General features: G+C 38.4%; 2 protein-coding genes across 6 annotated transcripts; one reads left to right on the forward strand and one right to left on the reverse strand.

Annotated features, from left to right (window-relative positions):
* On the forward strand, positions 1 to 9,550 carry P58ipk (dnaJ homolog subfamily C member P58IPK). The gene is made up of 6 exons (XM_076420881.1): positions 1 to 1,714; positions 1,793 to 1,903; positions 2,018 to 2,217; positions 2,311 to 2,636; positions 3,057 to 3,400; positions 3,484 to 9,550. The coding sequence occupies exons 1-6, from the start codon at positions 1,666 to 1,668 to the stop codon at positions 3,900 to 3,902; spliced, it is 1,449 nt and encodes a 482-aa protein (XP_076276996.1). The 5' UTR covers positions 1 to 1,665; the 3' UTR covers positions 3,903 to 9,550.
* On the reverse strand, positions 7,121 to 23,379 carry Nt5c (5' nucleotidase C). 5 transcript variants are annotated; one of them, XM_076420876.1, is made up of 10 exons: positions 22,375 to 23,379; positions 19,244 to 19,423; positions 17,447 to 18,282; positions 12,114 to 12,289; positions 11,460 to 11,687; positions 10,055 to 10,195; positions 9,778 to 9,935; positions 9,364 to 9,550; positions 9,157 to 9,297; positions 7,121 to 8,772 (listed from the first exon to the last, which is right to left on the reverse strand). In XM_076420876.1, exons 3-10 carry the CDS (start codon positions 17,643 to 17,645, stop codon positions 8,416 to 8,418), a joined length of 1,587 nt encoding a protein of 528 aa, XP_076276991.1. In that variant the 5' UTR covers positions 17,646 to 18,282; positions 19,244 to 19,423; positions 22,375 to 23,379; the 3' UTR covers positions 7,121 to 8,415. The 5 variants fall into 5 exon arrangements, with proteins under 5 accessions (XP_076276991.1, XP_076276993.1, XP_076276992.1 ...); XM_076420878.1 differs by lacking the exon at positions 22,375 to 23,379 and having other exon boundaries at positions 19,244 to 22,340; XM_076420877.1 differs by lacking the exon at positions 22,375 to 23,379 and having other exon boundaries at positions 17,447 to 18,117; positions 19,244 to 22,158.
* Positions 23,380 to 26,778: the final 3,399 nt, after the last annotated feature.

The raw sequence follows: 26,778 nt of genomic DNA on the forward strand, positions 1-26,778 counted from the left end.
TGGTGGCTCCTATATTAGGTGCCATTAAAAATTATTGACATTCCACTATCACAAAACAGTTTTAATATTAGTCAATTCGTCTGTACTCTATAAATTGTAAAAAGCTCAACTGTTGTGTGTGTATGAAAAATGATCTGGGTTGAAAGGATTAAATATATCTTGATTTTGGAATTGAAGTTTCGAGTCCAAAGGGTTAATTCGTTATTTATTATATTTCTTAAAGAAACATTGTTTGTTTTGCAGAGATACATATAGTTTGACAAAAAGGATTCTTTTTACTAAATATCGAAAAATAAAATTGATTTTCATTTAATGAATAGACGTGTTAATTTATTGATTTCCAGTGAGCCATTCCGCATATCCATGCATTCGATATGTATGCAGTTGTCGTTCATTAGCAATAAATATGATTGCCGAGGTGAAAGATAACACGTGTGTCCCGTGGAGAATGATGTAGACTGTAGACTGTCAACATTATTACAAATACCTCATAAGAGACGATGGATCTCGCGTATTATTTACATGTTCATTCATTTAGTTATAGTATTACGTGAACGAAAAATGACAGGAGGATTCTATAAAAATGAATCATCTAATAAACGAGGAAAAAAGATTATGCGATGCAGACTCTTCTTCCATACACGCCTCTTTTTACCCTGCGATGGACATTGGAATTAATTAATTAACGTACATAATTTAACCCTCTGCACTCGAACGATGACTCGGGGGCGCCACTAATAATTGTTATACCATTATTTGAAATATTTGTTCCATTATTAAATCTGTAATTCGATAAATTACTAATCGTATATATAAACTACTGAAAGTATTGTATCGCATGTTTTCGAATTCGGTTCGACTTATTATATTATAGAATATATAGCTCCCAGTGCAAAGGGTTAAACGAAAACTTTTATACGCAATTATATATTAATGTTCTCTTTTATTTTTAATTTTTCGTGTGAGTATAATATATATTTGAACTGAAAAATTGCATAATCTTTTGTGCCGGGTAAATTTCAATCCGCTACAATTCGAACATATTATATTATATATTATACATTTCATCTTTATGTTGTGTATTTTTCTGTATTCATCTTACTGACAATAACGATACAAATCAGTTGCACTGCTTTTATCTTAAACAGACAAGGGAACATATTTATTTAAACATGTTTAGCAAAAAACATTTTATTCAGTTACCAAATGAGCGCATATCAATAAAAATACAATTTTTCAACAAAATTTGTGTGCAAAACATTTCCTATATATTTGAAATTATATAAGTTACAAATCCTTTGATTGCAAAAAGAGACTGCGAATGCTGACCTAGACAGAAAGCACAAGTTAATCTCCCGATTATGTTTTATCGACGATAGAACGGCCGAATCACCGAATAACTAATTGCAACTTGCAACGCGACACATAGAATATAATATTCGACGATTTTGTAGTTAATACGTGTGGGTGTAATATAGTGGGAGTGGGAGGGCAATTTCTGTTGAACCAAGTTGGACCAATCGCATAAGACCACGATCGCAATGGCGGCGTGGCTGATCAGTTTTGCGTTATCTGGTGGTTGAGTAGAGGCTTGTAAAGCCGGCGGGTCTGTTTTCTTGTTTAACGAACTGTTTGTATCATCGTCTTTCAATTTTGTATTCAGTCATGTACCATTGCGGTTTGCTACTGGTCTTATTGGACCTGTCTTTAGATGGTAAATAATCCTAACCTGTAGTATCTTTAGTTATAATAATGATTGCACGGTATAATACTTAACGAGTTTGTATTGCAGTGGTTGGGAGTGTTTCCCAAGCAGAGATTAACAGAAATTTGGAGTTAGGTAAAGAATTTTTAGCGAGGGGTCAGCTACAAGATGCACTGTCATACTACCATGCAGCTGTTGGTGAGTTTTGTTTCTCCAGTTTTTCATGGTCACACGTTCTCATAATCATCCTGATCACACGAAACTCAGCTGTATACGTGTAGTCTAAAATTTCAAAGGAGTCTATTGTTGCAGAGGGCGGTCCAAACAATTATTTAACGTACTATAAAAGAGGCATAGTGTATCTAGCGTTAGGTAAAGCTAAGTTCGCGCTGCTCGATCTCGACAAAGTTTTGGAGTTGAAGCCAGACTTCATGTCCGCCAAGTTGCAGCGAGGTCATGTGCTACTCAAACAGGCCGAGTTCGATAAAGCAGCAGCAGATTTTCGAAGCGTGGTGAGTATACTATCGGCGACAATCTTAGTCCTTTTGTTTGAGCCGCTAGTATAGTCTTTTCGTGCTGTTCTAACTTTTCGGTTCCTCTTGTAGTTGGCGATAGAACCACAAAATAGCGAAGCTCTGAATGCCTTATATAAAATAGCACCCGCACAAGAAGATCTAGAGATTGTAGATAAATTAATGAGAAGTGACGATTATGCCGAAGCTGTGCGACATCTAACTAGAATTATTGAAATATGCCCTTGGGCAGTGGAACTCAGGGAACGCAGAGCAGAATGTTACGAAGCTCTCAACGATTATACAGCTGCGATCTCCGATGTGCATTCCACCACCAAGTTACAATCCGATAACACTAATGGTTTCCTCAAATTGGCTGATCTACATTATCAGCTCGGACAAGTAGACGAGTCGTTGAAGTGAGTAACAATGACATTTAAAGGGGAAGCTTGGTTTAGGAATTATTGGCAAAATTTTTAATTTAACTTTTATTTGTCAAAAATCATGACCAACATGAAACTCGTAAGTTACAATTTCATAGACTTCAATTATTTAGATTTCGAAACTTCGTGTACTTCGAACATTCCTTCAAACAGCTCTAGTATATATTTAATTTTGCATTCAAATATTATCGTATAATAGCTACATCTAGTGAAAATAAAACAATGAAATCAAGCTGGAAGCTTGTATTCTTTAATTACGATTTTCTTGAAGATAAGTAAGTGTCTAGTGATTTATTGACGGGAGTGTATAATAGAAGTTGCTAAACCAGGGTCCCCCTTAGCGTGAAGCAAACGTTCAACGCAGCAGATTGTTCAATGAAAATTGTACACGTTTAGGGACATTCGAGAATGTTTGAAGCTCGATCCAGATCACTCGAAGTGTTTCTCATTTTACAAGAAAGTTAAGAAAATATCCAAGTTATTGGCAGACGCAGAGAAGTTCGAGAAAGCAGGAAAATACGACGACTGCATAGGTTCCGCTCAATCGGCACTGAAACTGGAACCAAACGTAGGTAACGTTCGCTTTTCCGGCCATCAGCTTCTTTGCAAATGCTATACGAGCAGCTCGGATACAAGTCAGGCGATCAGTAATTGTCAGGAAGCGCTGAAGATGCGGAAAGAACCTGAAATATACTGTGACAGCGCAGAAGCGTATCTCGCAGCTGAAATGTTCGACGATTGTGAGTGACGGTTGCATTGTATTTTTTGCTATTACCATTTCTTGTTACTGGTGTCATAAACGTGATCGTTTACTTTTAAACAGCGATAAGAGACTTCAAAGAAGCTTTAGAAATCGACCCGAGCTCTCAAAGGGCTAAACAGGGTCTTCACAAGGCTCAGCAACGTCAAAAACTGTCGGAATCTCGGGATTATTACAAGATCCTGGGGGTGTCGAGAACAGCATCGAAACGGGACATCATTAAAGCGTACAGAAAGGCTGCACAGAAGTGGCACCCTGACAACTTTCAGGAAGGAGAGGAGAAGAAACGAGCGGAAAAGAGGTTTATCGATATCGCAGCTGCCAAAGAAGTACTAACTGACGATGAGAAACGAGCAAAATTCGACCAAGGAGAAGATCCCCTGGACCCAGAGTCGGGGAAACATCAGCATGGCTCGAACCCCTTCCAAGAATTCCACCACTTCCACGGATCTCCCTTCCAATTCAAGTTTCATTTCTATTAGCAGCTGTCGTTCTGCTAATCGATAAAACTTGACCAAGGAGAAAAGATCTTTTAGACCCAGAATCAGAAAAGAAGAGTTCCATCGCTTTCATGGCTTGAACCATGAACTACCTTCCATTCTAAGTTCCGTTTCAACTGTCAGCTGTCGTATTTATTTCCTAGTTTACTGATTTCGTACCGGTTACGTTTTTACCCTGACAGCGGTAGTCCAACTAAAACGTCGAACTTGTGTTGTCGGTATTGCACGCGACCGAACCTTTGCTACACCTTCACCGAAATTTCATTTTGCTAATCTACCTCGTCGGTAGTCGTGCGTGTTGCATCTACACGGAAACAGAAGACTGACGTGGGATAATGTGAATCAGTAAGTTGACCAATAATTAGGCGGAAACACGTTGAAACAAGTTTAGTTGTCCGGAGCGTAATACGTACGCAACCCAAATAGTACGTGATTTAACACGTTATTTATGATGATTTGTAAGCAATACGGAGACTCGAATTCCGGCTAGTTGGCTTACCGAACACTAACTGTGAACGAACATCGTACTTGATACAGACTGATCATGTAACTAGTTTGAAGTGAGCATTCTCTAACCCGAGAAATCTCGCGCCAGCGACACGTGAACCAGATGCCGTGATTGAACTCACGTTTTCATGAAACTGTAGGATGTGTTGTGGTTGACACTGCTATCCGAGAGTTATGGCGGGCTGTGGATCATTGATTTTGAAATAGCTCGATTTCTTGTGCGACCACCGCGTCGATCGAATATTACGAAAGTAATTTTTCCAGTAATACAGTCGTCGAGTACAAACACACTCGTCTCAAGTGTGGATAGCGTAATTACACTGTACACTGGCTGTATTCGACGTTTATATATTCAAAGGAAAAAACAAACTACGTAGGACTATGCTGTGAGCATGTTGTGTTCGCATGAGTGCGAGAGAATTTTCTGTAAATACTGTAATCTCTGATATTTGTTTAAATATATTTGAATAATTTATACAAACACACCCGTATCATTTGTATATAAACTCTGCGGGCATTTTTATATAAAACAGAGAAAAATGCGTCGTATATATATAAATAAATGCTTTCTTCGATACGTAGTTCTACGTAAGAATTGGCTCTTAAATGTGTTCTTGCCAATATATCAGTTCGTTTCAATAATAGATCTTTCATTTGTACTTATTCGTGTGATTGATTAAACGACAAAATTATAACGAAATATATTATAAAATGGTTACGAAGATTGTTGAACGATCATAATTTATACCGACACACAATCAAACACATTCCGTTTATTTGAATCACAGATATATTGCTTTCAGAGTAAATATCTTTCATATATTACGTCTTACGGTGCTAAAATTCATCTTATAGTACATTACAAGATATCAATTCTTTCTCTGTTCTCAGGTACATCATTTCCAATTTACATTTTCAAGTGTTTCAGTAAACACTCGTTTCTTTGTACATTTACAGTGACTCACGAAAGTATTTGAACGCACTTTGAAACAGTACATATAACGTTTTTATAATCGGACCAAGCGACCTGACTGACTTCCTTCGAAATATTAGAAGAATTGATTTACCAAATGGCATGCGAAAAAGATTTTTAGAAGTAAACTGTGTTCTTTATACAGGGTGTGGCTGGACGGGTGGTACAACCGAGCAGGGGTGATACTACATGTAAAAATAAGTCGAAAAAAAGGAATAACATTTTTTTGTTTGACGCTTCGTTTTCGAGAAAATCAAGTTTGAAAATGTAGCGATACACGTGCTATTGCATAGGAATCGTCTGACGCGTCTGACCATGATCAACTAATTCTACTTTGTGCAGATACTAAAGCACACGAACCTGGCGGAACTTTAAACTCGATTTTCTCGAAAAAGAAGCGTCAAACGAAAAAATGTTATTCTTTTTTTTCGATTTATTTTTACATGTAGTATCACCCCCTGCTCGGTTGTACCGCCCGTCCGGCCACACCCTGTATACACATGCTGAAAGTTTCATCGAAATCGGTTGACGCAGAAGAAAACGACAGAAAGATGTAAGAATCTGTGGACTTTAAGCAGAACTTATTCACTTATTCACGCGTATAACTAACATACATATCTACAAAACGCATATTTTAAATTTTCATTACGGGCTCTATTAGAAAAGTTTTAAAGAGTGTCTTTTTTATTTTCTCATGTAATTCTTAGCAATTGCAATTTTTTCAATATCTTTTTCGCATGTCATTCGGTAAATCAATTCTTCTAACATTTAAAAAGAAAGTCAGGTCGTTCGGTCCGATTGTAAAAAAGTTATACTGTTTTGAAACGCATTCAAATACTTCCGTGAGTCACCGTATTTCCACAGCTATAAAATTTACTTTCGTTTTTGGGAAGAATTCTTTACACACCTCTTATTATCGTATATTTCCTATCGATTTTATTAATCGCTTATTTCGTATTATACTTCGAAAGTATTCGACAAATATCTCGCACAAAGTATCACTAAAAGACAATTATGCTCTAGAATTCTAGACAATGATTACATTACATTGTATAGTTAAAATCAAATCGAGAAGCTTATGGAATTTGGGAGAGGAGTTAAATACCAATATAAATTATGTACATCACAATAGAATTGTCTAGATTTATTTTCATTGACTGTTTTACAATCATTTCTGTATATCTTGAACACATCCGTGTAATCGTTGTATTCGTTCTTACGGTGGAAGGTATACGAATGTAAAACAATTTATGCTAATCCGGCAAAGAAAATATCAAGTAGAATCTTTTCTGTGCAGTTAGCTTTGATATATCATTTAACATACGTAACGTCTTGATGATTCTTGTTCGTACTTTGTGTACCGCCATACTATAGGACATAAGAATCATTCGCACTGTGTGTACATTTTGTATAATAACAGAAAGTACTAACATGGAAAAGTAAGCTCGATGGAAGTATAATCACAGTTACTAGGATTAACTTAAACTTCTGTATCCTAGTTATTCTAAATTGTACTTTATCGTAAGGACATGATAGAATAAGTTTTATACGTCCACTTTGCGGTATTTCATCTATGATACACATGCATACGCTTTGATAATAGACTTTGTCATTTATATATAATGTTTAATACGATCGATTTTGTACCTGAAAGAGAAATATATATATATATTTCAAAATATATTATATATATATATATATATATATTAAAATATATATATTAAAATATATATATATATTCCATAGTGAATAAAATATACGAAGCTCAACAGTTTTTATAGTGTTCTATAAGCGGTCAACTCTCATTATCGCCATCTACGTATTATCTTACACATTTCGGCATTAAGCGTTATTGGATTTTACCGTTTCTTTTTGTTTGTACCATCGAGACATCTACCAAAATATGATGTTTGATTCAATTACATTGGACGTTAGGGACATGCGCAACGCTAAGTTCGAGCAAATGATTTTGTTCAAGTAATTTTACGTTACTCTAAATTCATGCAACGTAGCGGATTTATTTACAATTTGGCTTTCAGCAGTCTGATATTCTCTTTTTATTTACACCACACGATAATATATTTGTCAACGCCAGCAGAACTTCCGGGATTTCAACCCGTTTCATAAAATTATCAACTACGGCACCATTGTACAAGCTCTTTCGTATAAAATACCAGAAATATCAAGCAAGACATACGAGTAGACGGCGGATTTTATGCATTTATGACAAAAATGAAGAGTAAACATATTGGAAGAAATTAAGAATATTGTTACGTTAGTTTCAACCTATTCAACATATAAAGACGGAAAATTAATTTTTATTTCATCTCGAGTTTGTTGCGATCCGGGTAGAATATTTTTATTTTGCATAAAGATCCGCTGTCTATGTATGAAACATATTTTATACATATACAGGGCGATATATACAGGTCATGTTATTAATATGTCTAAATGCGTTTTAATATTAACTAGAGTATACAAGGAAAAAAATATACATTTACAAGAAAAAATATATTGATCATCTTGGAAACTCCGGAAGAAAAGACCTCGAGAGAAAAATAGCATTTGCAAAGCATTTGCCTTGTGATACCATTTATGTCGTCAAAAATAAAGGAGATATTTAGGTGGACCACCCTGTATATATATTATAAACATGCTATTTGTTATACTCGAATACATGATCGCTTTCGAATCATTTATGTTACACGAACTCTACAAATGACCTATTTTAAAGCGTTCGTTTGACTACTACTCATATCTTTGTAAACTGTTTCGCTTTTTCGTAAAGCAAAGTTGACGAAATGCATTCGAAATCTCCCGAGCAACAAGTCAAATTCGGCAGAAGTCATTCTGGGATTAAGCGCCATACGCCCAGGTCTGCAACGTGCTATACTATCACGGACATTTTTGATTTGTTTGCGTCGAAAGCTCTAACGAGGTAAGCAGATTCGGAAGAAAAAAGAAGAAATATGGCAACACACAGTTAGCTGCGAGTTCGAACGTAGACTCGCATACTTAAACGAAGTAGCTTGTGTATTCGTGAGGCATCACGCCTCTTCTAGGGTAAAACGTGTGACTCGTTGAGTATTCGAACAGGTTCGTGATTGAGCTCATATAAATGTCGGCGAACCGAAAGAGTCTTCTAGAAAAGTACGTGGGATTGTGGTACGTTCTGAACACAGAGCCGAACTGCTGATTGAACACGCATTTTATCTCGTTTCTTAATTCATCCCTCTCTTTGATCCACTCGTTCAGCACAGGCTTCACATCAGGCCCCTCGTAATCCTGGTGCTCCTCGATCAGTCCAGTCAACATTTGCAACCAATTAGCGTTCTCCTTGAATTTAGGATTGTTCAACGTTGTTATCTCATGCTGTAAATCAATTGGAACATTTAGTTACCGATATATGCTTTATACAATAATATAATACAGTGGGTGTACAAAGTATTCGTACACTTTTTAAAAACGAACTTTTTCAACATTGGAGCCAATCAGCTTGAGTTTTTTTGAGACGTTAGAAGGATTAGTTTACTAGCTAATGTGTAAATAAATTTTTGTCTTAATTGTTATCGGTCGCAATTGCGAAGGAATAAGTAAAGGTCACGATTTTTAAATTTTCTGTCTGTATTTATACACGACGCCTCAAAAACAACTGAAGCTGTTGGGTCCAATTTTGGAAAAGTCATATAAAATGGTGTACGAATACTTTGTACACTCGCTGTAATACGATGATTAAATACAAGAACTTTTGCTTACAGTCAGCTCCTTAATTATGGCACCAGTTCTCCAGCCATGCTCCAAGGTGACGTCCGCCAGGTCGCTATAGGGATGGTCCCCGAAGTATAATACTTGGTGTCCTCGCCAACCGGTCATGTCTTGCAATTGTTTAACCGTGCCCTACGGATAGAATAGCGTTACTATATTCAAATCCGACGGCGGCGGATCGAAAGAAATCGTACTTACTTCGAGGTATATCACACCTTTATCGAGCTTCGTCACTCGATCCCATAATTGAGTTTTATACACTTCGTCGTAGATTCGTAACGGCCTACTTTCCTCGGTGAAAAATTTCGGTTTCCTTGCTTGGACTATCACCACGTCGAAGTAATCTTTCCAGTTGTCGCCGACCAAGAATTTCATTCCCGTATCACTGCGAAGAGAAGAATAGCGTACATTACCCAGATAGCACGAAGACGTCTTTAAAGACGTCTCGAATGCCTTCCGAACGTCTTCTGTACGTCTGGTGTTACAAGAAGGCACGTCTTTAACCCTTTGCAGTCTATTCCAAAGACGATTCTTTTATTTCTAGTAATTCTATTTCGTTCGAAAATTATACATTTGGGTGAACGAATGAATTGCAAGTTCCAACGCACTTACACAAAATGGAAGGGACTGTTGGTTACTAAGAACATCTTCTTGTTGGAATCTTTCAGTCGATCGAAGAATTGCTTTATGTCCTTATTCTGTTCCAAATACTCCGCCACATTTTGCACCACTAGGCCGTGCATTATGGGGTGGCAACTTTGCACAGAGTTCTGCGATGGGAACAGAAAAGAAAATGAATAATCACTTTATTTTACATTCATGTATCCTGATGAACATTTCTAACCCACTTAATCAATCTTCGAGCGAATGGTGAAGTTTGTATACTCGCCTTCACGTCTCTGAAGAGTATTTCAGGGTGGTAGTCGATATGGTTGCGAAGGAAATATTCCGTGACGTTACACAGAAGCCCCATTTCCGGTACTGAGAATAAATCGGCGAGTTGAATCATTTTCGATCGGTGCAACGCCTCCTGTTAAGAAATCTCTGTTAAATCCGAACATGGGGGATAGTTAAGCGAATAAAACATCTCGGGGGATGGATACTCACTTTCTATACGATAACGTTGCGAAAATTCCATCACGAAAAACACACGTATCGACGCATGCAAACAAACAGAAGACGTTTAAGTTGCTGCAATGTTTGCCCAGTAATCAGTTTTGAGCGGGAAATTGGGGATACGTGTACGTGCATGCAATGTATCGACCTTGAAGAGAGGCCAGAACAATCGTGAACTCGCTCATGTAATCGGATATTGTTGAATATTTCATTGTTAAGCTGCTTTTGTCCAGTTCTTTACGTTCTACTACATTCTGCATTCGAACGATAATGAATGCAGCATAGATTGTATTGTAAATTTTTAGGCCTCAATATGTTAATTGCTATGCGTTCACATAATGTTTTCGTATTGTGTTAATCTTACATAGAACGGAAAAGTGACGGTGACAATACATTTCTGACGAATATCTTCAGAAAAGGACAAAAGCTTCTAACTCTTTTCAAAAATATAAAAATTGATACAATTAGTCGTAGGAAATCTTTGTTGCAAGTAGGACGATATCCGAGTCTAGGTTTTGTATTTTCTTTTAAAAACTATCGGGATTCACATGTTTGATCAACAATGGAATTAAAAATAGACCACAATACGTTACAAATATGCAAGGGAGACTGTTTATCAATTAAACGTACTATGCGCAGTGTCGCTCATAATTATTCGAATTATTTCAGAGATTCAAAAATCGGAAGCCCCATTTTCGGAGCAAGTGCGTGCATAGTTGACACTTTGTACAATATCCTATCAAAATGATCATTTTCAAGCAAAATTAGAATCCTACATAATACTAATTCATCAGTAATAACTTTGGCAAGAGTTTAATACCAAGAGCGTTAAGTTTTTACATACCAGACTGAAAATACATCAGTTTAAAGTCCAAGTTTGCAAAAACTAGGACGAACTTACCCCACTCCACCTTATTTGAATAAATTTTGTATTCATCCCCTAAGTGTTCAAGAACACTTCTACCTACTTCAAGTAAATGTATGTGTTGTGAGTGTAAAACCGGAACACTCCCTCACCGGTAGTCGGTGTAAGTAAAGCTGAGTTCCGCAGGTAGATAATCGTTTACGCGAAGAACAACACGGGACATTTACCTTGGAGAGGTTTTGGACAAAGCCTCTGTCGTTCGAATAATTATGAGCGGGTACCGCATGCTCTTTATCCGTTAAACCGTGCTTACGTGAGAGTGTTTATGTGGCGCCTCGACATAGGCGATCGGTATTATCCTGTTTTTATAGAGCCTGAGGACCTCGTCGTCGGGGACCGGATGCAAGCCGCGGTAAACGGCGCCAAATTGAATTTGCAAGAAGCTGTCGAGTTTCAGGAGCAGACCCTTTTCGATGTCATAATGGAGCCCGCGAACAGCGAAATTCTCGTTGTACTTAAGGTTGCTGATTCCCTCGGGGTACTGTACAGTCGATTAAACGGGTTTGCCTCAAGTTTCAATTGAAATTCTCGTTCAGCCGTAATTGTCGCTTGATTTTCGAGAAAACGCCACTGACGAGCCGAACTCGCGAGAGCAGAAACGAGTTAGACGAACTTTCGTGCGAATTAGTCTCGTTGCGACGGAGCTCTCGTCGTCGGCGTCGTTCTCCTCGTCGCCGTCGGCTTCGAACTTTCAACCGTTCACAGACACCACCGTTTTTTTTTAATTTCAGGACTGTGCGGGTACCTGATCCTCGGATCGGTATCAACCCGAAGGTTTATAAAGTTCGGGTACCCGAAAAGTTGAAATGTAGAATTGGATTTCGGGATCCCGACCCGATCCGAACCCGAAATCTCGGCTTCACCTCTATATTCTTTCCCTCATATAATTAAATTCTCTATCGCGTACCTTGTATTTTTGGATGAGCATGTCGCGGCCAAGGTTGTACAGCAGATAGTCCATGGATGGCTTGTAACAGGCTAGAGTGTAATCGTAGTCGAAACCGTACACCTGCACCTCCTTCAAGTCCAGCTCGTTGCACGCGAACACCCCCTTAGGATTCACGTCTTGGGGAAGCTTTTTCGCTGCGGCAGACAATTACACAGTTAGTTTCGATTGCTACACGACCGGTCTAATTGAAAAGGGTCTCCAACCGCTTCTGTGTCGACCGAGAGCACGATTGCTTCATCGTTACCAGGACCTCCTACAATCTGTTGCCAATTTCGTGCGAATATCTAACGATGTCGCACAATTTTATACATATTAGGTGTACAAATTCATTCGTGGTCCTATCCTCATAAATATTTTCTTCGAGTCAGAATAAATCTATTCCCCCATCATTTTCTGTATCCGGTTTATATCTCGTTACCAGCCGCATAATTAAAGCCACGAGTATTCGCATGCTCGTTAATGGTTTTTTCTTTATTGTAGAAAATCTCGTGAGAGATTTATTTCAATATACTACAGAATTTAATAGAGAAATGAAAACCAAGAGAAATATTTACAGAATCAGAATATACAAATATATAAACATTAATATGAGTACATGTATACTGGACACAGTGTAGACTTATAATTAATTAAATTCACTTATAATTAAATGAAAATTTTCTACCTGAATTTCAATAAACTCGAGCGAAATGGAAATTTATTCTGTTTCTTAATATGTTTAATAGGATGAAAATCATAGAACAGAATTTTTTAATTTTTAAATTCTTCTAATATTTTGACTACTTAAAGTTGCACCTACTCACTTTTGTCATAAATGTATAAAATCCATTGTTTAATTAATAAACATCCATAAGAAGCTGAAAGTTGATAATACGGAGCTTTTCAATTAATTCTAGTCTTCCATCATTATACAAATTACATTGGCATGCATGCCAAAGCATGGTTCAGAGTCGCATCGTCCATTCATCGACATTTCTATTTTTCTTATCGCTTCGCGGATCGTGGCGTAATTTAAAAACGGACAGTTACTTTGCGAAGCACAATGTCCCGCGTTCGCCGCCGATAGGCCTTATCAGATGGACGCGGGTGCAGAATACGATTCGTATGCACGTGACGTCGCACGGCCTTGCATCAGGCCCCTGTTCGCCACAATCCTGCAGGATAACGCGCGCCACGTGCGTTACTCCTCCGACTTCGACTCGCGATAAGTCCGCGCTCTCGTTTTGTCCCGCAGCTGCTCGATACGAGACGGTTTTCACCGTCCTAGATTTTTCTGACCGTTCGCCCCATCCCCACCGCTCGTTTTTCTCGTTTCCACGGCGCACCGGTATTAATTAACCAGACAGACATTTCTGGTGGCCTGCCTCGATTATGTGTGCAGGAGCTGCGTCCATACTTATGAAAGTGGTCTAAGTCAAAAATATGAGTTCATCAGTTATATTAAATCACATTATTTTAAGCTAAGTGAATTCAATGTAGCTTTTACGATATTGTGGAAAATGAACCGCTAGATGGTGCTTGTTATTTCAACATTATATGGAATTCATTTAGTGTACATTATGAAAGTGGTCCAAGTAAAAAATATAAAAAAATGAGTTTATTAGTTATTACTGTAGGATTTGAGGGGCTTCACCAATAACTTCCTTCGTTATCAGTGAACAATGAACTACAGTTTATTTGGATAATTAACAATGAACATATTCTACTCGTCACGCGTTTGCTAACATTTGAAAAATCTCAAAACTCATAATGATAAAAGCAGGGACCAAAAATAACAGTTGTTGTAAAATTTTCTACGATAAAAATCATTAATAAAAAGTTGATTATTATGATTATTATGAGCGATCGAAATGAATTTCTCTCATTGATAACTGTTAAATTTGTTTCATTGAGTAACTGTTATGAGCGATCGAAATAAATTTCTCTCATTGTTAACCGTTATAAGTGATCGAAATGAATTTCTCTCAACGATAACATTTACCAACAAGAGAAAAAATCTTCGGTTACTTATAACCGTTATTTGTGACCAATACGATTTTAGTCGATGAAATACTTGCTATTCTATGACTTTTTTCTTTTTGATTATAACAGTTATGGTCCCTGGATAATTATATAAAAATGGTTAACTTTTTAAAAATAATTAATAAATGTAAATTAATAATTTCATTAAAATTTTTGTCTCTATAAAACTCGTAGTTTTTTATCGCTTTAAATCATTTATGCATTTTAACATTATTTATACATTTTTCGTATGGGATTCACACAAATCATTAATCAAGACTAATAAAATTATAAATTAAAATGTTACAATATAAAATTTTTAATCAAAAGAAATGTAAACAAGAAATATATGACTTATATCACTTTCATAATTATGGGCACATGCATATGTATTGCTTTGTAAATGTGACTAGATAAGTATAGTAGACAAATGTGATAAGATTCGGAAATTTTCTCTTTAAAAAATGAATCACCTGAGATGTTCAGTTTTTCTTCGAGTTTTCAGAAACTGCTATTTTGTTTAAAAGGGTGTCGGCCGAATAAAGGAGCAAAAAGTGTCCCAAGGAAAAACCTTCTACCTCAGGTTGTAACCATTTACCGTGGCCGGGAAGGTAGTTACAGGAAAAAATCGCGTTATCCCGTTTCGTTCTATTTTCTGTGGTTAATCGCACGCAAAAGTGCCAAGCGGAGAATCTGTAGCGTTATATATATACATATATACAGGATTAAGAAATTCTATTAATAATCTTTCAAGATTGATATTTTCGCACTGCATCGTCGCGAATTCAATAAGTTTATTATGAAGTAAACGCCAGTGGAACAACATGTTAGATAATCATCATCGAACCTGTTCTAACAGCAGAATTCAGCAAGTCGCTTATTGTGTTAGGTAATACGATGTACGTGGTTGTTTGCGTCGAATCGTTTCCTGATTCTTAAAGCATACTGACATAGTTTGATCAATTAACTACTGTAAACTTCGTGTTTACCGACGTTATCGAACAACATAACTTCCTAAGCTGTTCACCGGATTCTATTATCTTCGGAAACTTACTTAAGGTTCAACACTTCAAGGTTGGTTACACGCGATATAGGGTGTCCAGGAAATTCAGATATAGTCGAAATCAAATTGACCTTATCTAAGGAGATAAACGATACGCGTAGAAACAATATGATCATCAATACAACGATGTGTCTGTCTAATGCTTGCTAATTCTACTTGCAATGAATGTTGCCCCGTTACTGCGACGTTATCTGTTTCATATAAATCGCACTATATCCCTGGCATGATCATTAGCGTCATTAGGCTGGTCAACATTAAATTTTTATTGTACTGCGCTACTAGGGTAAATGTACCAGTTACCGGATATTTAGTGACGACTCGGAAATTTTTTATCAATTTGAAGGCATTCTGTAATTTATTTTGCATTATTTCTGATAAAGGATCGATCACTAATCTTTTTTAAAGCAAAAGAAATATTAACGAAGTTTTAATCCGAAGTCTGAACAAATTGATTACTTAATTCTTTTGTTATGCCGTGGTACAATATTTTATTATCAGTTTCTTAGCATTTTCTGTAATCGGGAACGAAAAGTTGCGTTGTCTCGGGGATTAAGGTTTTTAACTAATGTGTTCTATATCTTAAACAAAAATTATTGTAATACTTTTGATTTATTTACGAAGGGGAAGCATCAATTTGATTTTTAAAAATAAAGTACTACTAATAGGTGCTTCATGCTATTTTTATTAATTTCTAAAAAGTTTGTATTGCGTCCGATTTATCCTACGTGTTTCAATAAAGAGTTTCGTTCGCAAAATAGCCGGATAAGATGTTGAAAAATGCCCCCAAACCAAATTGATTTTTGGTTGGACCATTTTTCCATTTAGACAATTACCTCCATTTTATTCTTATAGGGTGAACATGGTTGAATGAATTATTTCTTCTGCTCTGCTCAACAAAAGGTTACGAAAAAATTCACGAACGTTCTACCGGCTAGCACACACGACAGTGAATTATTTCAGAATTTTTGGCAGCCAAATCGATTTTTGAAAAAATCTATACGCTTTCTGGCGAGAACATTTTCATAATTTCAGTAATTTTCTTTACGGCAACGTTGCGCACGATTTACGACGAAAGCACGACATTGAATTTATATACTTTCGGTTCATTTTCTAAATTTTAAGTAAACATACGTGCTCGACAACTAATGCCGCACTAACGTAGATATCGCGGGCAGTAATTGGCCACTTTTGTTCTGCATCATAATTAGACTGCGTATCTTTATGCAAAATAAAAATTGTCTGCGTCGATTGCAAGAAATAGAAACTGAATCGAATGTTATATATCTTCCCTTAATGATTTTAACAGAGCAGAGGTCATATATTAACATCTTCAATTTCGAAAATTGTCCAACAATTCCGAATTTCATGTACTCAATTTTACTATAAATGCATGAAGATCCGCAGTCTAATCATTATTATCTGTTCAAAAAATGTTTGCATTGATTGCAAAACACAGAAATTAGTACACTGATCTCCTTAAATCTTCGTAATTCATCCACTGCTTTAAATTGCACGTGCCCATTTTTGTCATGAATGCATAAAATCCGCAGTCTAATAATTATTACATTGATGCGTTAAAACTGTAAAAGTGGGGGAGTATGTTCATTGGACTAGCCGAAGTCGAATGAGACTGGCTGAGATAAAATTTCGACAGTATTGAATGACGGGCCACCCGGTACATGGACAAGGTGCAAGTAGGTTAGGTCTCCCCCAGAGATCTATAAATCATGGCGAACCGTTCAAGCAACGCGTCGCTAATAGACGTCGGGGAAGGCATTGGACGTCGGCCAGCGGATGGGCATTCTATGAACGTGCGCGCAAATATGTAAATAGTAAATAGTTCCGCGTGTAGCGCTCTCGTAACGTTTAACGATAACGTTGCCCCCGAGATCAACTGTGAATCGAACGTACGGCAGGGAGAGTACATACCATAAGAGAAAGATCGTTCGTTAAACAAAGAGGAGCTGATTGACGCATCAATTACAATTTCCGTATGAACACGCGATCAACGCGTTATCAAGGTCTCGCGCGCCAATGCCATCGATTCGAAATATTGAAACGGCCGCGGTCACTGCGCTTGCGCAGAAGGTAGCCGCGCGCCGCCGACCGCGGTGCGCATGCGTAGAACGAAGTGTCCACGACTAGAACCGGAAGAGAGGCGTACGGACGATCGCGTACGAGAAGAGGACAGCGCTAAAAATGGCTGGGGCTCGTGGCTGGTACTTACATTTATACTTGTCGCGCACCTTTTGGTAGTTTTGTAGCATGACCTCGCGCGATATAACGCCGTGGTGAACGCCGCGGGCGTCGAGGACACCGAGGTAGCCGACATGGCTGCCGGTCAAGTGGTGCAGACGAGAGGCGAAGAGATTTTCGACAACGGACGACGATGCTAAGGCGACAGCGAGGGTCCTCGTGTGCAGCATCACGGACGATTGGCGGGTATGCACCTACGGCCGCGGTGCTCGACGATTGGCGCTCCGCACGGCGGGAAATTCAAGCTGCACTGCAACCCGACACACACGCACACTCCTCCGGGTATTCCTTTCACTATATCCTCTACTTCTCACTCGAGCAACATTCACAAGAATCCCACCGATAACGTGATAATTATGTTCGATCGTATCTGCTTGGTAGATTATATTTATCTCCTCGTCTACGCGACGATGTATTTTGTCCTATCGGTCACACCAGCGCAGCGCCCGCTATTTATAAGGCGACCGCGTTCCGCTCGCAATTGTTGAAGTTCGAGCGCTTCGGACGAACAGCGGCGTGCGTGTGCTGCCTACGGCTGACTATCGATGACCGTTTTCACGTTTGCCGGCAGGGGTTGAGGCAGCGCGGTTCATGCTACTTGATATACGCTGCCCAGATAGCACCATACATCCGCAGTATGCTCTAGGCACGTCCATTTTTTATGTCTCGTTTTTGGCCCCCGAAATAGAATAAGTTCCATTTGAAATATTCTTTACTTGAAATGGGACACCTTGTACGATCATTGTGTGCCTTATAATTTTGTCAGCTTGTGTACTCGGCGTCACCGGTCACGGATACCGAGCCACTCTACACAGATATACTGTCTCAAGTGGAAAAACCAATGATGCCTGTTGCCAAGCACACCTTCCACAACGATGTTTCGAATTCCATCGACTTGTGGTCGGCTCGGCTTTGTCAACAGTTATCAACAGGCGACCAGTTGTACGCGGAATCGGTGCCCGGTAGAAATTAACTCACACTGGTGGACAAAATGATAAGGCACCGTTGTACACACACAAAATTACATATATACGTCGTGAAATCTCAGTAGAAACGAATTATATTCACGGATGAAAAGGAACTAAGATACTGTTTCCATGATTTAAGAAAGGAACAAAGTGTTTTGAGTCATCGACAATGTGGTGACGGTACAGTAATGATATGTGGAGGAATCGGCTGTAGAGGAAAAATGAAAATAAAATTTATTCAAGGCTGTATGAATAGTGTTGGCTACTTAAATTTAATTAAAGTGCAAATTGGAACATATGCTCGCAGAATTGCTGACAGGAAATATATATTTTAGCAAGATAATGCAGCTGTGCATACTGTTCGCATGGTAAAAATTTATTTTGAAGCGGAAAATATAAAGGTTTCGAATTGGCCTGCAAGGTCTCCTGACCTAAACGTTATCGAGAACGCTTGGGGAAGACTGTTAAGAATATTATATGAAGGTGGAAAGCAGTACAGTACAGTACCCGAATTGAAATCAGGAATTTTAGAAGCTTGGGAAAGCATACATCAAAATGATATAAAAAATCTATATAGATGTTTACCAAGAAGAATGATTGAAGTGGTACAATGTAAAGGGCAGTCCACGCATTACTAAAACTGCCAAGAATTGTGTAATTTTGTTGAATTCTAATACTTTTCTTATTTTATATTCAAAGTGCCTTATCATTTTGCCCACACTAAAAGTCAATTTTTGTAGAAATAATAAATGGCTTGAACGAGTTATTTAATTTTTAGTATATTATATAAAAGTTAGTACCTTATTTTGTTGTATATTCATTTTCTTCGTGTACATATGTACAAATGAATGTTCATTGCTAAAAACCTTGGGGTGCCTTATCATTTTGACACTGGTTTCATGATCTTTCTTCTCGAGGCTTGGAAACAATGATGGGTAGCACTTTAACCCCTCTGGGTTTATTTCACTTTACAAGAATAACTGCAAATCAATACAAGAACAAGGTTTAATTGCAGATTACAATCTTTGAGAAAAGAATGGATACAAATACAAGCTTCAACATTTGGTTTCGCTATGAGTGTGTCCACATTTGGAGATGGTTGTAGGCCATTTACGTAGGGCATTTATCAGCTTGCATCTACGTATTAAGTTATCAAGGGTTTCGGAGCCCTGATTGCATTTACATTGGCTATCGTTAATAATAATACCTACCAGTTATCGTTAACTGTAACAATTAAGCTTCTCCCAAGTTTGAAATAAGCGAACTAGGGTACAGAATTTTCATTGAAAAACTTCTGGAAGAATTGTTTTCCCTTAAAGAGACCTTAATTATTCATAACTTCGAAAGTACGATCTTCAGCTTGTTTTTTAAACTTCTCAAATAAATCAGCGTAGGGAACCACAGTAATATTTACAGTGTTCATTGAAGTTGCCGATTTAGAATGAATCATTGTTTAGTCGGATGTTGAATCTGAACGAGTTACGTCACAGGCTTACTGAAATTTAATTCTGGTTCTCAGTCCCGGAAGAAGATATCGGTCTCAACCGCTGTCTAACTCCGCGTAATTACTTTTCAAGGACGGATTTCAATGTCGACGGGAATCGTCTAATTTCCGAAGATGCGATTTCTGTGAATGGAACAAGATTCACGGTAGGAAAACAAATTCGCCGTGCGATAAATCGCGCGGTGCTCCAGATTAGAAAAGGGGTTCGCGGATTCTATCTGCATTTTGTCGTTGGAACAATTGCGATTTATGTGCCGTGGTTAATCCGAGCCGGGTATCTCCCTCGGAAATGGGTTAATTAATGCTCTGATCCGAGGAAGAGGCAGCCTTGAAACGCATTTCACTGGTAAAAGACTGTTTTAGGAACGCGGGTCGAGCCACTTGTCGCCTATTCTCTCGTATCCGATGATATCCTTCGGTAGCATACTTCCTGGGATGATCCTAATCGCATGGAAGATCGATCACAAGGTCTCGCGCACGTGCGCGGACTAGTTTGTCTATCACGATCGGATCCGCTGATATCCGAGCCTTGGACGAAAAACTCTCGCAGAGATGTTTTATGATTAATGATCGGCCGCGTCCTTCTGACGGCCGTTCTCACGTTTCTGCTTCCGTGGGCTGTACTTGACACTATTCTTGCGCTGCAGACCCGGTAACCAGCGAATGCTACTTACTTTCTCGGCTCCGATATGAATAGCGACGCGACTGGAGCCTGTTCTGATAGCTATGATTACTGCAACGGTGCCCGGCCACGCATGCCAGGTTCCCGTCACGAGAGACTCGATGGCGAGCTTCTTAATCCGCGAACGAGACGCAAAATGGAACTATGCGTTTATTAACATTTAAGGGGGTGGTCTCGTTTCCAGGATTGCCAGGGTGCGAGATGCACCTTCACATTTCTCGATAACACTGTCCAACAGCCAAAAAGTATTTCGATTCCCACTATGCGATTCTTGTAGAGTTTTCCGCGCTGATTCCGAATCTGGTTTTAATTTTTTCCCTATACGTCCAGTTTTTGAGAAAATGGAGTTTAAAAAAAAGACATATTTTTCAACTTTAAACAAATATTGCGATGTTATTATAAAAGATATTGAATTGTTCTTTACAGCAAAAGATTCTGTATACTTTCCCGAATACAGTGATATCCAATATTAATACATTATGATTGTTTAAACATGTTTAAACAATGATTAAAGACGGAGATGCACCACTTTTGCACCAATTTTTGCGGATATTTTCGAATTTATCTCAAAAAATAAGGGTCCAGCGAAAAATTGAACTATACCACGCGAAAGAGCAGACTTTTATCTTGAGAAACCCCCCTGTGAAGTTTGCATGGTCGACGTTTTTTTCGAACCAGAAAGCAAAATATCTTCGCGCGAAAATTGACTACGTGTGATTTGATATTTTTCCTCACTCGACATATTTACTTGATTCGATATTTTTATTATTGGTGTTAAATTTTGATCAATATTTGCATTTTTCATATAATTACGGTAACAAGTTCTTACTTTCACTCCTACTCTGGCCAATTGAAAATCTAACCACAATATAGACGGAATTTTAGCATTTTCTTGAAAAGTAATAAATTTTAATATTCCGCATGCTCCATTAACCAATCCGTCTTCAACATCAAAGTTATTAATAATTATCATATAGTTTATATTCATTTTCAATTTAATCTCAGTTAATAATTCGTTTTGAACTGATTGGTTTTTTAAAGATTGTAATATAAATTTTTTTGTACTTTCATCGATATTCTTTGAAAATGTATTCTCGGGAGTAGAGATGATTAACTCACTCTTGCATTGGGATAATTTTCGATTATTGTAAGCGGTAACTTTAGCATTAGTTGAAAAAAAATAAAAAAATAAAAAAAATTTTTTTTTAATTTAAAAGAAATTTTTTATGTAATTACGTTTGTTTCTTCGGTGGAAAATTTCCGTTCTCTCGTATAAATGGCATTGTTGAATGAACTTCTTACTAAAAAAACTAAAAAACTACTGGACCGAAGTGGACCAAAATCTAATCAGCTCTAAGTTACAGCGGTGCACATCGATTGCATCATTCATCATTCTGATCGCATTGTTACTTTTTCAGAAAACGTTAACGAAAAATTTGTTACCATACGAACGGACATACATACGCACTTCCCTATAAAATCGGGAAGTTAACAAGTATTCTTAATACTTACTATTTCTGTAAAAGCTCCATTTTTCGTAATTTTCGACTTATGCCACTTGTCCACTAAGGGCTTCATATAATACCTCATACAATACGTTTAGTAGTTTATTATTAAAATATGAAATACGTTTAGTAATCAATCGAATGTAGATTAATGATGCCAAAAATATTTTGAATGAATGGTATAAGAACCATTCTAGTGCAAATTGTTAATTTGTAACTATGCTTAGATTAAATTTTTACCTTGTACGCGCTATCCACGTCAGATCGTGATTTCGAAAACTTTCCATCGCATCCTTTTTCCGTACTTCACACTAAACCGTAATACCGACTGGAATCGATGGATAGCGCGCCGAAGAAAATTTGCCGGCGTTATTAACAGAAACAAGAAATAGTATGTACGAGTCGTTTCGCAGTTAGTTCATTTGGTTCTCTCTGTCGTTCAAGTTGCCATTTCCAAGTCCTCGTTCCGTGACGTCCAAATACGAGATTCTGGAGCACCAGGGAAACTTAATAAATTCTACGACCAGGGGAATGCTAATAATTAATCGCCTCGTTATGCTTGCCACACGAGCAATTGATCGATGGGAAAGTCGGTGGATGGCCGGCAGCCGTTCACCAATGTAACTCCGTGATTACGCGCATTTAGTTGAACTCTATTTATATTATTAAATCGAATCGTCGCCGGCCATATTAAGAAAGTGAATTAAAATCGTTGAACGGTTACATCCGCTAACGTTTATTCTCATTACTACCGGCCAACTAGATGCACTTTCTGATACCAGTTTCTAATTAGCAGCTCCCAATTCTGCCGCAGCTGAAGAACTATATCTTGACACAAATTCCTGTTCTGCCGTGCTAAAACAGTTTTCGTTGTAACATACGTTAGTTGTTCCGTGTCTGTTAATAATGATTGTAAATGACCGAGTCTGTGTTACGTACTAGATCGCGAATGCATTAACCGACTCATCGCACACCCTCGGTGTTAAATTGACACGGTGGTAAAAGATCGATAATAACAAGGTAAACAATTATTTTTCGGGCAAATTTACCTACAAATGACAGAATGTAACTTATTCCAGGAAAACTGTGTCTGATTGACACGATGGAGGGATTAGGGTTAAACGTGCTGGTGTCGTTCGAGTTAGAGGAACGTCAGAAATATGTCGATCAGAGTTCCAAAGGGAAATAATGAAAAACAAGCGTGTAATTTTTCCGAGTCCCGTCGAAGCGTAACCGTTCGAGAAGAAACTGCTCGGCTCGTCGATTTTTCTGCTATTTGACGTGGAATGGCACATACGTAACCATACCACAGCTACACCAGTAGCACGTGACCTCCTTGCCTTAATCTAGCCCAGCCGTCGGTCGTCGTACTCCTCTGTGATGTTTCTGATTGGGTGGATACGATCCGAAGCGACGACGTCGTCATTCTGCGCCGGAAAAAAAGGCAGAGGCGAGCAGTCTCAATCAGGAATTGTTCCAGTATTTCACAGCAATTCGTTTCACATTCACACATTCCGCGAACAGAGGGAATTGCGGGGTAGGCGGGGCTCGGCCCGGGAAGGGGTTATAAAAGAAAAGGAATACGCACCGACTTTCCATTCTTTATGGAATGCAATTTCATGATGCGGACTTTCTATGTTCCTCTTTGCACCTCTCACCTCAGGCTCCACCCTTCCGGCCGATTATCATTCCCGATCGATTCTTACCTTTTTCGTGGTCCATTGTGGCGAGTTCCTGGGGCACTCGACCGATTCTTAGATGCAATTCACCGTTTCAGGGGAAATTGCTCTCGTCTAGCTTCGACGCTATTCATCGTCAACGGTCCTGCGTTTATTTCTAACCCTCCCCGCCCGCTCACGCGTGTAAATTGTTTGAACATTCGGTTTTACGATGCGACACTCCATTCGATCCCAGATGGATGCAATCTTCCACGAACAAAGAGCCCGCACTGTCCCGTCGCACAGTGGGAAAAAAGAGATGCACTGGTCAAAAGTCAATTTTTCGCGGTGTTTCCAGAAAAAAGAAACAATTAGTTGCTTAATTGGAAGATAAATGTCCTCCACTAGCCAATCCAAAAGATTTCTTTTCTAGGACCTTTTATTTTCAAGTTATATATGATTTGTGAACTAATCTAAATAAAATGAAACAAGCTAAAATATTTTTTGTGGCTTTCTCTTGAAACAGTTCAGTTTTAATTACAACAATCGACTACTTATCTGTGAGAAACGCTGAGAATCGCTCAAGTTTAAACAAGTTTAAACACTCATAACTTTAGAACCACTTCTCCTAGGATTGAAATTTCGACTCTTGGCATTTTCTCGCCGAAATCTACAGTATTACGTAAGACAAAGGCAAAAATTTCTGGTTACCCAAGTGCAGCCGAAAGGAAGACATTAAAAATGTTCGTTTTCTACTCTCTTACTCCCCGGTGTGTCTAATCACATGTTTCCAGCACCTTTTAGCATCCTTCTTATAGCGAGCTTTCTACCAAATTAAATTCGAAACGTGTAGAAGTTAAACTATTCAGTCGCAGCTGCGAATCACCGATACGATTTGTTATTTTGTCTCTAACGATGCCAATTGATGATCACCGAAGCGTGTCCATGAGGTTGATTGATGATCATCGATGTGATTTAAGACGATTATTGAGTTGCTTGTGCTCAAAGTTGAGTTGCTTGTTGCGTTGATCAAAACGCTCGCGAATTCGCGAATGCAGACAACATTTCCTCGAAATATGTAATTCAATTTATTTATTTCTACTGGTGTACTGTAACTATGGTCATTAGCGACGGGACCTACAGTTTATTAAGGTGGATTCCGAACAGAGTTGTGCAGAATTACAGTTGAATTACTCCAGGAATTATAATTACAAAGTCATTAAATTACATTGTAATTCAGTCATATTGTAATTTATAATTCAGATCTTCATTCAATTAAACTCTCCGAGACGCTGTTGCCCCATTTTCGGGTTAAGTGCGTAGTAGTTGACACTTTGTACAATATCCTATCAAAATGATAATTTTTAAGCAAAATTAGAATCTTACATAATACTAATTCATCAGTATTAACTGTGGCAAGAGTTTGATACGAAGAGCATTAAGTTTTTACATACCAGACTGAAAATACATCAGTTTGAAGTCCAACTTTGCAAAAACTAGGGCGCACTTACCCCACTCCACCTTAATTGAATTAATTGAAAGGTTTGTATTATGTAATTCAGTTACGACGTAGTTGAATTACTATATAATTGAAATACAATGTAATTCAATTGTGTAATTGAATTACAATGTAATTGAATTAACACAACTCTGATTCCGAACCACTTTGGGCACCACAGTCATCACATGGAATCTTCTCCAATGAAAAGACTGCATTGGAAGTACTTCCAGAGGTGTCGGAGGGATTCGACTCGAAATATGTATTACGCCGAGCGACTTATTTTCATTTGTAACGCTGCTAGAAAGTGGGTAGTACTGCGTTGAGAACGCGGGATCGTGAAAGATTCGTTGACCGTGTAGCTTGTTTCGCTGAAAAAAATACTCTAATTATGTCTAATGCGAGACGGTTGCGCACGTGGCATGTATCATCGCCCGGATTCATAAAATCGTTCCGTACGGCTTAATTAAAAAATTCCATTTTAGTATGCACCAGCAGCTAACGGTCATTTCGGTTCCGCCATTAACCAGGTTCGTCGAAACTGTTCATCTGTTCGTTATTATTAGACAACGGATCTTTATGCAAAATAAAATTTTCATCCTGACTTTGACTTTGGACTAACCAAGCAAAGCAGCTTAAATCAATTACATAAAATAAAACAAAGTGGAAAAGCATTTTAGTGGTAATATTTTACTCGGATCTTTCGAGAGTTTACTAAACTTACGCCTCGTGTTTGTACCAGAAAATGGCCAAAAGAAAGTCACACGTGGAGGTTTAAACAGCCATCGCAGATTGGAAACTTGAATCTTCAAGCCTGTGGTAGATTCGGTGACGAGAAAAATGGTCCCACGTCTCCAGGAAAGGTTTGTGACGAAAATACAATTTTTCTAGCGATGAAACCGAGCAGATAAGTCGAGAGATAAATGCAACAGCTTTCTGTGAAAACATTGTGCGAGCTACTGTAATAGGATCTATAGGTATTTTTCTGCAATGGTACAAACGACGTCGAAGTCGACGGCCGTTTCGGCCAGACGACATTACCGGGTCTCCGACTCGTTTCTTGTCACATGCGGTCGGCGTACCTTTATCCGTGGTCACATACATACTCGCATGTTCACATACTTACCTGTACACACCGATACAACCGCATACGTGGCACGAGCAGCCCGTATACATAGGAGCCGAGAACCCGAAGAACGCAGATTGCTAGAGGCGCTGTTCCGGTGACCTACTCTACGATTATCACTCACTATAGCCGATCGCCGCATCGCCGGTGCAGGTGCGTGTGCGTTAACTAGCGTTGCCAACTATACCTCGCCGAGAAAAGGAGGACAAGACGTGGGGACATAATCAAAGAAATGTTTTCGCTCGTTTGTCCCCAGTGTCGCGCTCTCAGCGTCATCGATTAGGGACGTTTCATTTTCGACTGCTCGCGAACACTCCCTCCAGCCATATTGCCTGTCCGACGAAACACAGTAGAACCTCGTA

Source organism: Lasioglossum baleicum, chromosome 3, assembly GCF_051020765.1.
Source record: "Lasioglossum baleicum chromosome 3, iyLasBale1, whole genome shotgun sequence".
NCBI lineage: Eukaryota > Metazoa > Arthropoda > Insecta > Hymenoptera > Halictidae > Lasioglossum > Lasioglossum baleicum.

Excerpts from the sequence above, each read along its gene's own strand:
- P58ipk (XM_076420881.1), top strand. The coding sequence starts at position 1,666 with ATGTACCATTGCGGTTTGCTACTGGTCTTATTGGACCTGTCTTTAGAT. Across the intron at positions 2,218-2,310 it reads CAGCAGATTTTCGAAGCGTG|TTGGCGATAGAACCACAAAA; the intron begins GTGAGTATACTA and ends TTCCTCTTGTAG. Across the intron at positions 3,401-3,483 it reads AGCTGAAATGTTCGACGATT|CGATAAGAGACTTCAAAGAA; the intron begins GTGAGTGACGGT and ends ACTTTTAAACAG.
- Nt5c (XM_076420876.1), bottom strand. The coding sequence starts at position 17,645 with ATGCTGCACACGAGGACCCTCGCTGTCGCCTTAGCATCGTCGTCCGTT. Across the intron at positions 11,688-12,113 it reads TGCTCATCCAAAAATACAAG|TACCCCGAGGGAATCAGCAA; the intron begins GTACGCGATAGA and ends TCGACTGTACAG. Across the intron at positions 8,773-9,156 it reads CCATAATTAAGGAGCTGACT|CATGAGATAACAACGTTGAA; the intron begins GTAAGCAAAAGT and ends ATTGATTTACAG.